Source organism: Ooceraea biroi, chromosome 4, assembly GCF_003672135.1.
Source record: "Ooceraea biroi isolate clonal line C1 chromosome 4, Obir_v5.4, whole genome shotgun sequence".
Classification (NCBI taxonomy): Eukaryota; Metazoa; Arthropoda; class Insecta; order Hymenoptera; family Formicidae; genus Ooceraea; species Ooceraea biroi.
In genome coordinates this window covers 16,072,653-16,086,206 of record NC_039509.1, presented here as the reverse complement: position 1 = coordinate 16,086,206, position 13,554 = coordinate 16,072,653, and the positions used below count along the sequence as shown (strand labels likewise).

The following is a 13,554-nucleotide window of genomic DNA, read 5'->3' as shown; positions in this document are numbered from 1 at the left end:
AAACGACACTGGGAAGAAAGGGAAAACAAAGACGGCAGAAAGGCCCCTTGTGTAGTTGCGTTTAGCACCGAGGAGTATCGGGGGGGTCGCGCGATGCTCGGGGGTTCTCGGAGGGTGCGGGCGAAGAACGGAGTCGGGACGAAGACAAACGCCGCCGGTCAGAATGGGAGAAAGAGAGGGATACTTTTTGTCCTAACGCACAAGTAGTCATCCCCGGATTCAACAGACCAAATAAAGAAATATGACGAGGCTCGCTGCAAAACGCGACGCGTTCCTTGTCGCGCATCGGGGTTTCTCGTGTGCGTAGAATACGATATAACTTTTTAGTCAATTTCTTTTCGATTTATGAAGTTCTCTTTCTCTTTCTCCCTCTCTCTTTTACATTACATGATGTATAATGCTACACGTTTAACTCCAACATCAATCACTGATCTTATGTGACAAAGGCTGCAGTTAGTCGACGGAACATGAAGGACGGATTGTGGATCGTCGAATATAAAACGGAATACGACGCGGGAATTGTAACACGTCACTCTTTCGAGAGACGACACGAGACTATCGATCATGACGTATCTGTACCAAGCCGTACGTGAACCCCTAAACGAGACGAGCCCCCTATATAATCCTACGCCCCTACGAGGAACAATGCGACGCCTCCGCGTCCCTAAATGCAGACCTTCCGAGATGCATTTCGTCATGCGTAGGTTCTTTCACTGCGCGATGTGACGTCCCCTGCTTTTATAATTACATTCGCTAATATTTTCGACCCACGCGCTTGTGCTTTAATAGTTTTCGTAAATCACATTGTTAATTAAGCAATTTTTTCTTTATCCATCAATATTATTTGATTTATGTTTAAAATAATACATATAACAGAAATTTATATTAAAAATATAATATTATAAACAGAATTTTATATAATAATTTTATTCGCTTCACACATATAACAACATTATTGAATTATAAATAAGTTACTGTAAAAAAATAAACGATATTGTCAAATAAAGGATTAAACATGAGTTTCGAAATGTACCGAAATTTTTTGTGTTGCATCTTTATATGTGTACTATGTGTCGAATCGAGAGAGACGAGAGATAACTTCACCCCTCGAGAGCGTCAAAAAATGTTTGGGGATCGCGTGACATTATTTTTGAATTTTTGTCTCGCAGGAGAGAGAAAGTGAATTAGGGTGAGACTGTAGCAAACGCGATTGGCATGCGAAGGGAACTTTAGAGCAATTTAACCCTTGGCAGAAATATAGTGTTAAAAGATCGCGTATAACATAAGATTGAAAAAGTTCTGTACATAATTTAAAGGATACGCGAAAATTATAAACGAGCAGATGTGAAAAGTCGCATTTGTGTATATTACAGTATTTAATTTTTTACAAAAATGTGTTCAGTTATTATTAATAATATTAAAATGTATTAATTATCGAAGAAAAAACCGGGAATAGAGATATTATATCATTTTATGGCGTTTTTATACTTTAAGAATGATATAAAACTCATGATTTATTACACCTTTAATCGTATAAATATACGAGTTTATAGAATTAAATTTATTTCATTTTGCATGCGTTTAAATCTAATAGTCCTTCAATATCTGTTGACGTGCATTGTAATCATACGATGTGAACAGCAACAAAATAAAAACTCAATAACTTCACTACCACGCGGAACGAAAACGATTGGTTTCTGTTTGCGTTTCGGCTATTTTTTTCGCCGATGTCCTTTCGACAGTAACGATATTCTATAACCCGCATCCGACATGGTTCACATAATCGGTGAATCGATGAATGTACGACGATTATCGACGCACTTTTCCGTTCAAATTAATTGGACCAATTATCGATGCCGAACAATTATCTGTTGGTAACCAATTAGATCGGCAGGATTTGTCGACGACGAGTTGCCTGGCAAGAAATAATTGGAGCTTGTGCAGTCCCGAAAAAAAGAAGGAATAGTTAAAAATAATATTATTCAAATATATATAGATAATCGGTTTAACTGTTAATTTTCCTGACAATCGTAAGACGCAATGTTTTAACAATAATTCAAACTATCGTTTGATATATTTCTTTAAATTATTGACAATCGTTTTTCGTGTTGAACTATGTTTCTGCTATGTTCTCGAAATTATTAAAAATTCTTCGATACATGAATTGTAGTGAATCAACACCTTCGAAAAACTGTTTCAAGTACTAGAACGCTCTCTTCACACACACGCAGTTTCTCGACGAACCGTCGTATCGTCACAGCACTGACATTTAAAATCACTGACTGGTCCGTTCGCGGGAAACCACTCGGCGACTTTGAACTGGACTTCACTTCCTGACGAGTCGCACTTCTGCACTTGCGGCGCGCAATATTAACCCGTTCACCAATCCGGAAGTGCCGTTAGTTCTGCCGGCTACCACTTTGATTTTCGCGGGCGGAAAAAAAAGGCAGATGGATCGAGTGAGGGTGGTAAAGTGGTGGTGATAGCTGCGGGGTACAACGGGGATGGGGACGAAGGGGGGCAGGGGGTGCGGATAGCGCGGGTGCGCTCGCGTTGTAGAACGGAGGTAATCACACACGGTTAGCACATGTTACCCGGGGGGCAATTCTCGAAAAAGGCCGCGGGTCGTTCCGGACGGCGACGTCTTGCTAGGGGGTGAGACAATCGGGAGGGGCAAGGGGGTGAGATCTCGGGGCCTTCCACGGACCAAGGGCTCGAGGGGGGCCGGAGGAATGCCAGAGACGGTAGAGGCGGCGCCGGAGGCGGGCCGCAGTTTTTCAGGAGTTTGCGCATGCGGGTACTTTTATGCCCCACCAGCGACACCGTCGCCTTGGCGTTCTTAGAGGCTTCTTAGGGTGAGTTTTGTCCCCTGCGAGACGCACTCCACCTACTCCACCCACTCACACCGCCGCGCGGTTGTCGCGCGGAGGAGTCGGCGGATGCCTCGGCACCGGCTGACTTAAAAGGGTTGCATCTACTAGCCGCGCTGCTTGCGGTGTTTAACGACGGATCCTGCAGGATCTTGGATCCCAATAAGAATTTTTCGAAACCATATTTTCAATCGTATTCTTGAGAGGAGAAGATTTATTGGTCGGTTAAATTGAGTGAACCACGCTGTCATCCGGTGCGACACAATTTGTACGTTAAATCTCTCACGCCCAAGTGACGTCTTCTACGCGCGGGCGACACGATACTCCAAAGTCTATCTAATGGATGTAACAAGATTATCGAGAGAAACCAACGGAGTAGCGTTAAGGAGTTCTCTCGGTCTGGAGATAGCTGAAATCGAATTAGCAGTGAAACGAGTAATCGGCACCGGGGCTTCTTGCCAGTCTTTTGCGCTACCGGACACCGTACTTGCGCGATGAGACGTATCTATCTAGCAGAATGCTTGCAATTATTTGCTATCTTAAGCCGGTTTGCTATCGTGTTGGAAAGCAGAGTGGAAAAATATTTTCAAAATTCCTGCGTGGAAAAGTGGCATTGCAGTAGATCGAAATTCTGAAAAGATGACTTTCGGTTTTCGAATAAAGTTACACGTCTCATCGCGTCCTACTTTTCCTATAAAGCTACACCTTTTACTTGTCCAGAAGAATTGCAAAAAGATCTCGGAACGCAAAAGTCAAAGTCCTCCTCTGGAAGAATTCTTTGAAGAAAGAATTTTCAAAGAATTTATTTCAAGGAATCCTTCGGTAGGGAAGAGGGAAGAGGTCAGTCGCGTCGTGATTTAATTCTCGCGCGTTTCTTCATAGGCATCAGCTGTCTGCATCGAGAGGAAAATTGGCGAAGCAAGAGTCCGCGGGGTGCGAGAAATCGGGTTCTTAAGCAATGGTAGCAACGCGACGAGCGAATGGTGAAAGTCAGGGAAAAAGGAAAGAGAAAGAGAAGGAAAGCCGGCAGGAGCTCCATAACGGAGAAAATAAGAAAGCAAATTACCTAGCAGTCACCTACCCTCGGGGTGAGGTGTCGATATGACATGTAGGGAAAGAGCGAGAGAGAGAGGGGAGCCACTGGTGGCAACCCCTGGGGTTTATTACAAGGGTGGAATCAAATACACCGGGTGTCAAAAAATGAAATGCCACCCTACCGCGTTCCTTGCCGACCCCCTTTCCTAGGGGAGAGTGGGACCATGGTGAGTTACGAAAGAAAGAAAAGGAAGAGTCATAATAGGGTGAGACCACCGCTCTTCGCGGATAAAAGATCACAGATCGTTTCTTCTGCCGACATCCGACGCGCCTCAGAGATTTAATTAGATATCAAGCGAAAGATTTTTCCTGTAATATTGTTTGTATAGGTCTCGCTGCGTAGTATTCTAAGAGAAGAGAGAGAGAGAGAGAGAGAGCTACATACGTATTTATTAAAAATATGTTATGATTTTTGTTTCTGTGCATTTCGCAATTTCTAAATTTTATTTAGGAAGCTCTTTTGCTAAATTCATCATTGCACATCATGGCTCTGCTTGAACGATAGCTCTCCTTCATGAGAATTTCAAAGGGGTAGCACGAACCCGATGCGACATAGTCACCCCATTTGCCAGCCTCGCGCTCTTGTTTGTTTCGTAATCTTTAAGATCGAAAGGGTTCCAAGTATTCGCGGTGATGCGAAAGTATTGTCAATCTTGGTATCACCGAATTTCTTTTATAGTTTGCTGCTGACATGGTCTATCATCTTCTTTTCGCATCATCGTTAATCTATTTTGATGATAATGATGAATAAACCAGAACAATTTTATTCGTGCAAATTGTAACATGACATTCCAAGTATAAGCTTCATGATTCGGACGATATATTTGCTTCTCACGCAGTAGCGGAACTTCTTACAGATACTGTCTTCCGAGGGAGAAGAAACGAGTAGTGATTAAATATTATGACCGGCTCAGTCTTCCGCGACGCGACGCCTGCGGGAGACGTTACTTAGCATAATTAAAGGATCTCTTTGCCGAATATCCAACTGCATAAACCACGTGCTAACGAAAACCTCTTTCCTGAATCAATTTCATATCTTCAGGCGCATCCAAACCTCATGTAAGCACTTGGAAATAATATCTCTGTGTGAACACTAATATTATCGCGACCAATATGAATGCGATAAATATTCCTTTTTATTAATTTTAATTTGTTAATTACATTGTTTGTTGAATCTGTGAAGTTTTAGCAATCACGATATAATAACTTGTGGACTATATGAATAATTTATTACTAAATCTTGGAAAATAGCAAGTATGCCTGGAGCAAAACGCTTGTCCTGGATGATGTATGATGAAAACGTCTTCTAACCGTCAAGTGATGTCTCTTGTCTGGCGCGAGTACAAGGAAACGACGAGGGTCCGTTAGCAATGTCGCGAGATGACTCGTTGTCCGAGGGGTGTGCAGCTTGTTCCGGCCACTTTCAGCGCGGTACATCTTAACTTTTCCATCATTTCCAAGCAATTTCCGATTATCGCGGTTTTACGAAAATTTTCTACAATACTTTCATGAATGATTGGTCAGAAAACGAATTATATGGTTTGCAGGAATATTTTCTTTTTATCGCGAATGGTCTATAGTACACTTATAGATTCGTTTTGCAGAGAATAAATTCATAATTTCTTATGTTTCTTTTAATGCATTTTACGATTTCAAGATAATCACATTATTGTCTGTATGAACCACAGCTGACAAGAAGTTACAGCTGCTCGAGGAATAGAATCTCTTTAATCAGGATAGTTTCCTTCGTTATCCTGCCCCTCGCAATCGTCATCGCGTTTGACCAAGAACAACCCTAGAGAGCTATAGTCCGGAGGCTGTCCCAGGGTCATTTCCATTTGCCCCTTGCAAAGTGGAATCATTTCCCAAGAGTCTGCGTTCCCCCGACCTTCGAGTTCCTGCAGCACAGCTGGCCGATAGTTCTAGAGTCGCCCTTTTCTTTTCGTTCAATCGATGAAGCGAGCCTAGTCAAGAATGGATCATTGATTTCGGGCTTCCCCTTTACAGAGAAACATGTTTCGATAGCATCATCTAAATTTTTTAAATAGGAATTGTTTAATGTTTCTCCAATTGTTTTTAATCGGTGCATGGTAAACAAAAGAAACTACTCACTACGCACGCAAATTACATCGATACATTCGGAAGCTGTCGCTTGACTTCCCCTGCAATCTCTATTCTGGTTTATGCTCCGGTGGTTTCATCAAAGGCAGGCCTCCACCCGGAACTAACTACTAATGCAGCAATCTTTCTCGAGATCTTACGTAGCCGACTTATGATCGCGTGATTTACATAGAAATGGGAACGTGACATTTGTAAGCTTACCGGGCTGGTCCTTTCATGGACTTCGCATTCGTGCCGAGTGTCCCGCGTGACTTCATGAGAAATACGAATTATTCTCGAAAATAATATCTCACGGTTCAATACGCTAACTCATGTTTCGTCGCGTAAGATCTGATGAAATCGTCAGCGTTGTAAAAATGGATAACCGGGGCGAAGAAATTCGATAGCCAAGAAATTCTCCCAAGTTCCGGGCTAGTTTCGGGTAACATGGTCGGTACGCTCGTGACAGTTTATCAAATTGCAAGGCTGCCCTCGGTACCCGTAAAGGGATGTAAGGGTCGTAACGTGGAACGAGGTTTGAGGGGGTAGCTTATTAGAGCCGCGACAGCGACTCCGACTCCACCTTGAAACCTCCGGCCAACCGCCACCCTACCAGAGTCTTACCACCTTGCTTCCTTCCATCCGCCCTCTCCTACCACCTGCTTTCGATGCTCCCTGCTACCCCTGTCTCCCCACTTTTGTCGCGATCTCCTCGTCTAACCAGTTCACGACCGTATAGTTCAAGCACCATGGAAAAGATGGTTCGACATAAAGGGTCGCATGGGACTGGAACACTTGGTGCTCCTCTTTAATCTGCAAAGCTATCGAACTACGAGAGGGATCGTCTTCTAAATTATCGAGGGACAGCGTATGTGCAGATATATTTACGCGTTTAATGAAACGGTATACCATAGCAACGATTAGATGTAAGTCTTCGATAAAAAAACTAAATATGTATTTATTTCTTTTTCTATCGACGGTTTTTGAATGTCTTGGTTTAGAGAGTTGATAGTTTAGAGAGAATTCCGAGATCGATTGTTTGAATGGAAACACCGGAGGGGTACATGTATCGACGCATGATCCCAAGGGATATGTTTCTTACGCAAGAACAGGACCGCACACAGGCGGATTTTAAAAGACGCACAGCTTCCCACTTCCCTCTAGAGGGCAGTTTTAAAATTCAACCCCACGCGGGAGACTAGGGGGACGTGTGTTACATGGTGTTCATATCAATCCCGAGGATCGATATAAAACCAACAGATATTCACGATATCATAAAAGTAAGTTGTAAATCTTCAACATCATTCAATTATTCTGAAATCATCAGATTCATGGGACACAGTATATTTTAGCTCCATTAATATCAGATTGAAATAATAAATATTTTGGTCTCGGTATAACGTAAAGGCTTCCCCACGTTAATGATACAGATCAATACGGCTATCTAGGGTCCCATTGACAACATAATTCTTTTCATGAAACGTTTTCGCTTCTCCCCGTTTTCCAATTAATCACCTCCATGCACGACAAAATCATGGATTCTGGGTTACGTTCGAATGCATGTTGCGCGTATCAAGAGCGGCTGGCCACGTCGCGCTAATCGTATCGATCGAGCACTCTTAATCCATTAATGAACTTCCCAGGCTCGTTTTACCCTGGGTATCCGGGCTTTTCGCAGGCGCCGTCTGTATCTGTTACATCCCGCCGTTAAGTGTATGCGTGTGAGTATGCGCCTTTGCTTCACGTACGGTCGCTGACAAAAGTTCAACTTGAAACTGCTTCAATCGTTTCGATCCATGATTAGATCTCGTATTTCGTTATATTGACATTTTTTATTATGTAATAGTTTAAGGGCAATCAATAATTTCTTGTATATTTAAAATGAATATTAAACGTTTATGCGATGCACATGGGAAACTGTGAGAGATACTCTTTCGATTAAAACGTCAGCTACTTTGTCCTGTTGAATATGTTATTGATATTTTTGTTTCTTTCGCAAATTGAGCTTTACATTGCTTTTCATTTTGTGTTATATTTACTAACGTGGCAATTACCGGCACTTTTGGTCACGACTTTACAAGCACGCGTACGTATGTATTTGTATAATGCGACACTTTACAGACTCTTGTTGGTTGACAGTGATTTTCCATGGGATACAAAACTGTCGTTAGACCCTTTTGCGAAAAGGTCCGTCCCTCGCACCTAGCTCACCTAAAACTTTTCCTACGAACCGCACACGAGGGTGTAATGCTGTACATTGAAGGGTTAGAAATTTCCGTCGCTTTGCTTCTCTTTTCATTCATCTATTTTGTTTTTCTTCGATTCACATCTGATATATTTCGCTGAAATTCAGGGGAACAGAAATCTTTCCTCATTAAATAATAATTTAAAAAATCGAATATTAATCCAAAATCATATAACAATTTTCTAAATTAAAGCTGACATGACAGTGCGGATTAATACTTAGTGAAATATATTGTCAGCAGTCTTTACACATCTTTTGCATGCAGAACTATAGAAATCTCCCGAAATCCTCTTTATAGAGCCACCAAACAAGTGATAAGTCTCCTACCCCGCCTTCATTCTCGACAACAAATTCTTCAAATATTTATCTGCCTTGCACCCTCGAATCCCTCTAGTACGTCGTCCCAAACGCCACTTCCGTTTCACACTCGGCGAATGTGTCAATTCTGATGCCTATCGACGTATGACAAACACCCTTCTTGCCTCCCGCTGGCTGCCGCCTTGTCGTTTCTGACAACTCTGACAATCGGGACAAAAGAATGATGCGAAAGGGAAAAAATCGGAGGAGGAGAAGATACCCCGCGCGATGTCGTTGCAGTTTTTTTTCTAAACTTGTGCCTATTTTCCAGCCTGGTTTCAATTTAGGAAAATTAATTTCGATTAAATTCAGATTATTTTTGCTATAATAAATAATAATAAATTTCTTGAAAATTAAATTCACAGTATCTTCCATATATCACACCACTTGTAATTAATCCTACGATAAAATATAAATAATTAACCGATACACACAAATGTTTCCACCAGATTAGAGTATATAAAAGACGTAATACTTTAACCGCACAATGCAGACAGAAGAAATCCCACTCGTCTTCTACAACGTGACAACAAACTCTCCGTCGATTAGATCGAATGTTCGTGACACGTCTCGCGCGCCGGTTGCATGCAATTAATTTATTTTTCCCCGCTCGAGCGTTAATTGTTAAACTTAGATGGGCGGTCGTCGACGATCCCGCAGTTAGACGCCGAGATCGAAAGAAGAAGACGGCGAGTTGATAAGGAGAGAGAGAGAGAGAGAGAGAGAGAGAAGGGTATGAGAGACAAGGATACGACCGGACTCTCAATTCGGACGAGGCGAAGAAGGACAAAGAGGGATGATCGTACAGAAGACTACAGCGACGGCGACGGCGGGGGAGAAATGGGAAGGGGTGGAGGGCCGCTAGGCCGACGGCAAACCGAGACAAGAGAATCGAGAAGTTCCGAAGGGAGCGAGAAGCCAAGGTGAGAGTAGACGCGACGAGTAGATTGGGTTACCGAGATAATTAGAACGATGATCGGGAGACGATGCACGCCTCGTTGAACGATTCTTTTTAGCCGGTCGGTTGCCCGATACCGTGGGTTGTCGGCGGTCGGTTTCGTGTTTTCGAGGGCGAAGCGATAAAGGAATGGAAGTGCCCACCGAGGAAAGATACGATCGCCGAGCTCACGTCACATGCTCAAGAATCAAGACCGGGGCACAACGCGTTTCCTTGTCGATAAGTCTCCACGGCGGAGATATTACAGCACCCCAGTGACACATTTTTATGCGCCGCAGCTACGACGTCGTCGTGTGATTGGTCGTTTGAAGCCGGTACCCCCGTGAGATCGCTTGACCGGAAACGTGTAGCCGTCGTAAAAATGTCTATGGCACGTTGTTCGTTCGACCGGAATATTCATCGCGATATTCTCCGCGAAGGCGATTCCTCCTCCGGTAATCTTCCTCATCGGCGAAACTTTCGGGAGGTTTCTGCCTTCCGGGGATCCATCGCGAGCGTCACTGTGGAAGATCCCAGCGTAATCAAAGAGCGAGGCTGGTCCTTGTTCCGATTTTGATGTAATTTTTAGATCGCGTATTTCTACGCGTGACGTCACGCTTGACTTTACTCTATTTGCGTTGAGGGACACCTGAATATTTAACCGGCCCTTCAACCAGCTCCCGCCTCCTTCGCTGCTCCGCAAACCCCGCTTCTCGTCCGACTCTCAGTCCCAGCTGCGGTGAATTATTTAACACCCCTAGGGAGGCTGGTTACCTATGTGAACCGACGTGTCAGCGAGATTTTAGTATTCCTTGTTTATGTCTTTTCGCGTCACGTACGATATCAATGGCCACGCAATTCCGAGTGCCATTGTGCTGCAAACTGCATCGTAATGCAGCAATATTATTTGGGATGGGCTGGGCATAAATGTCGTAAATTCATTTTATCAGACGTACAGTTGGATGAAGGTACAAACTAAACAGTCAATTGTTCGGGGAAATGAAGAATATAGAGGAAATAAAAGAATACTGTTTTATTTTATGTATTATATATGCCCAAGTTTGATTTAATGTTATTAGCGCATCTCTCGTCTATCGCTGTAGCGTTGAGATTCTGGAAAAATGTATTTCCGTCTAAATAAGCTGTAGATGAGGGGGGATGTCGGCAGGAAATTTCCAGTTCCCCTCGTAGAAACCAAATCGGCAAATGCACAGAGCGATTGTTTGACAAATAGATGCCGGAAGTAAATAATGTGCAAACATAGCACTCTATATCGTATTAAGATGCGCAGTCCTCAACTGCGCGCTTCTCGTTTAGCGGAAAAATTAAAGAAATGGCGCTACGAAATATTTATGCGACTGAAAATTTATAAATTAAAATTATAGAATTAAATTTTTCAGTATGTGTCTCTGTTTATTAGGTAAAATATTGACTTAAAAAAAATATTAGGGATCCATAAAATTTGTTCTCTCAATGCAGCGCCTCTCGTGACGCATGGCGGTATCATGCAGGCGACCACACTTGAACGTGCTTGACGAAACACCTATTGCTCAAGAGAATATCTTACTTTTCTTCCACTGATAATGTTTCTTCTCTATATTATTTGCTATTGTTACGAAACATGCTAGGTGATAATAAATAATAAAGCAGCATGTATGCAAGAGATATGTTATAACGTATCTTTTAAATGATAGAGAAATCATTCTTGGGAATGATTAGTTATAACTTTAGATGTTATAACTTTAGTATCGTTTTCTCGAAAGGTGGAAATATTCAAATACAATATATAATTTTTTATGAAATGTGTGATGGTACTAAGATAAAGATGGAGATTCATCTGTTAGGAAAATTTCAATATGCAAATTTTTAATCGATTTATGTCGCTTGGTATATCACCATTGTCTAGTAGCCAGTTTCTTTTTTATATTAATTCTTTACTGAACTTCATTAAATTGATTTCTTCATCAAAATTAAGATTAGTTCTTCAAGTATCGGCTTATGCGTTCAGGTTTCAACAATATTATCGTATGACGGTTAGGTGCAAACTCTAAAGCAGAGTGCGCTAGATTAAGTTTCTCTTTCCTTCGTTACATGATCTCGGAACAAAGGCAAAGGCCGTGAATACGGAAATGAACTGTTAGCGATTTTTGACTCTATCAGCCAATACGTCATGCATCAGTTAGTGTCGTAGCAACCGCGATAAGCAGGTGGTGATGTAATTACGGTCGAATTTCAAGGGTTATATGAAATCAGAGGAGTAAATTATCGTAACGCGGCGCAGGAGCAGGTAAAATTGTAACTGTCGGTGTACATTGAATTCAGTAGTGCGACAATGGCGGAGGGTCCGGAATTAAGTTTTTTCGATTTACGCACGGTACACGATTATTTCGACAAAGCTCTCATGGAGAATGACGATATCGAGTTGACAGCGTACTTAGATGCTTACAATGAATTGTACAAGTAAGTCACATCGTCATGATTTGACATGGCCTAACATAACCTCGTTATTACGAACAGACTTCAAATTCCTCTCTCAGTTTATTAAATTAATTGTTTGGATTTATGCCGTTTTAGGCAAAGTCTAAGTTTATACGCGAATATTCTATGATTTTTGTAAAAAGATTCTAATTTATTTATGTAAAGGTTATAATTCCACAAATGACAAATGACAAACGTATCAGATCGAATTGTTTTTGTTGTTATCTATCATTCTCTAGATATATCAGTAAAATAATCATGTTATTTGGAGATTTGAGATTGCGTTCATGTAACACCTTTGTTGCGTAACGTGCTATGTACCAGGTTTTTTCAACTAATGGGCAGTGTCTTCAGTTTTGTCTCTTCTGATTTGAAGCAAAAGATAGATGTGTTGACTGAGTTGAGAAACAAAGACGATCAGAATTACACGACTATCAAATCTATGATCGAATATGAGAGAAAGAACAAACTGTTGGAGAAGCCTAACTTTGTCAACGGTGCACGTACTTTACTACGCCTACATAGAGGTTTAGGTATCGTGTCGTTATCCCTTAGGTCACTTAGGAGTTCGCAGTTGATACATATTCCATCCTTTTAGATTTTATTAGAGAATTTTTGCGACAACTTGGTGAACTCACAGATGGTGATAAAACATCTTCTTGTTGCCAAGATGCCTACAACAAAACCTTAGCCAAACATCACCCGTGGGTGATCAGGAAAGCTGCGATTGTTGCAATGTACACTATGCCTACGAGGGAGGCTTTATTCAAAAAGGTAAATAGATCGTTCGAAATTTTTTTTAAGATTGCAGAATGGTCGAATGCTTCCTTTTCTTTGTATCTTAGGTCTGCGGTGAAAATATCCAACGAAACATTGACGTGCTGCCGAAAATGTTGGAAGTAACTGCTGACGTGTTTGACCGCACTGATAACATCTATGAAACTTACCAAATGCACGCACTACCATAGGTGATTCTAGATTGTAAAGATGAGAGACTTCATTTTTCCATCTTCTTGAAGCACGCGACATTCCATTTTTGTTAAATATTGTGATATTACCATGTAGTGGTATTACCAATTAATTATCGTATTTACGATATAATAAATAAGCATACTCATTCTCGAAGAAGAGTCATACGTAGAGTCATTTACACGCAACTGACAATTACAATTGTTATATATACAAAAACGCGCGTACAAAGTAGTGGCACGGTCGTACAATAAGTAATAACACTTTTATATATCATCATATTTTGACGTTGGCACAAATTTTATCACACGTGAAAATGATGGTTTCGCTGGATCAAGTTTTAAACATCGTTTTCGGCCAAACGATGATTTTCGGTGATGATTCGTATATATTATTTACATGAGCTATTTTAATGTTTCTATATAGCAGTATTGTATGAAAAACCTATTAATAAAAAAGAATATAATAAAACTAATTAATGTGCCTCTTCTTTTTGAACTACT

The 13,554-nt window shown here is 41.4% G+C and overlaps 1 protein-coding gene across 1 annotated transcript; it reads left to right on the top strand.

Moving 5' to 3' along the window:
* Window positions 1-11,685: 11,685 nt before the first annotated feature.
* LOC105284898 (ceramide-1-phosphate transfer protein) lies at window positions 11,686-13,526 on the top strand. Its single transcript, XM_011348732.3, has 4 exons — window positions 11,686-12,064; window positions 12,407-12,615; window positions 12,681-12,856; window positions 12,928-13,526. The coding sequence occupies exons 1-4, from the start codon at window positions 11,937-11,939 to the stop codon at window positions 13,048-13,050; spliced, it is 636 nt and encodes a 211-aa protein (XP_011347034.1). The 5' UTR covers window positions 11,686-11,936; the 3' UTR covers window positions 13,051-13,526.
* The last annotated feature ends 28 nt before the right edge of the window (window positions 13,527-13,554 follow it).

Excerpts from the sequence above, each read along its gene's own strand:
- LOC105284898 (XM_011348732.3), top strand. The coding sequence starts at position 11,937 with ATGGCGGAGGGTCCGGAATTAAGTTTTTTCGATTTACGCACGGTACAC. Across the intron at positions 12,065-12,406 it reads GCTTACAATGAATTGTACAA|GTTTTTTCAACTAATGGGCA; the intron begins GTAAGTCACATC and ends GCTATGTACCAG. Across the intron at positions 12,857-12,927 it reads GGGAGGCTTTATTCAAAAAG|GTCTGCGGTGAAAATATCCA; the intron begins GTAAATAGATCG and ends TTTGTATCTTAG.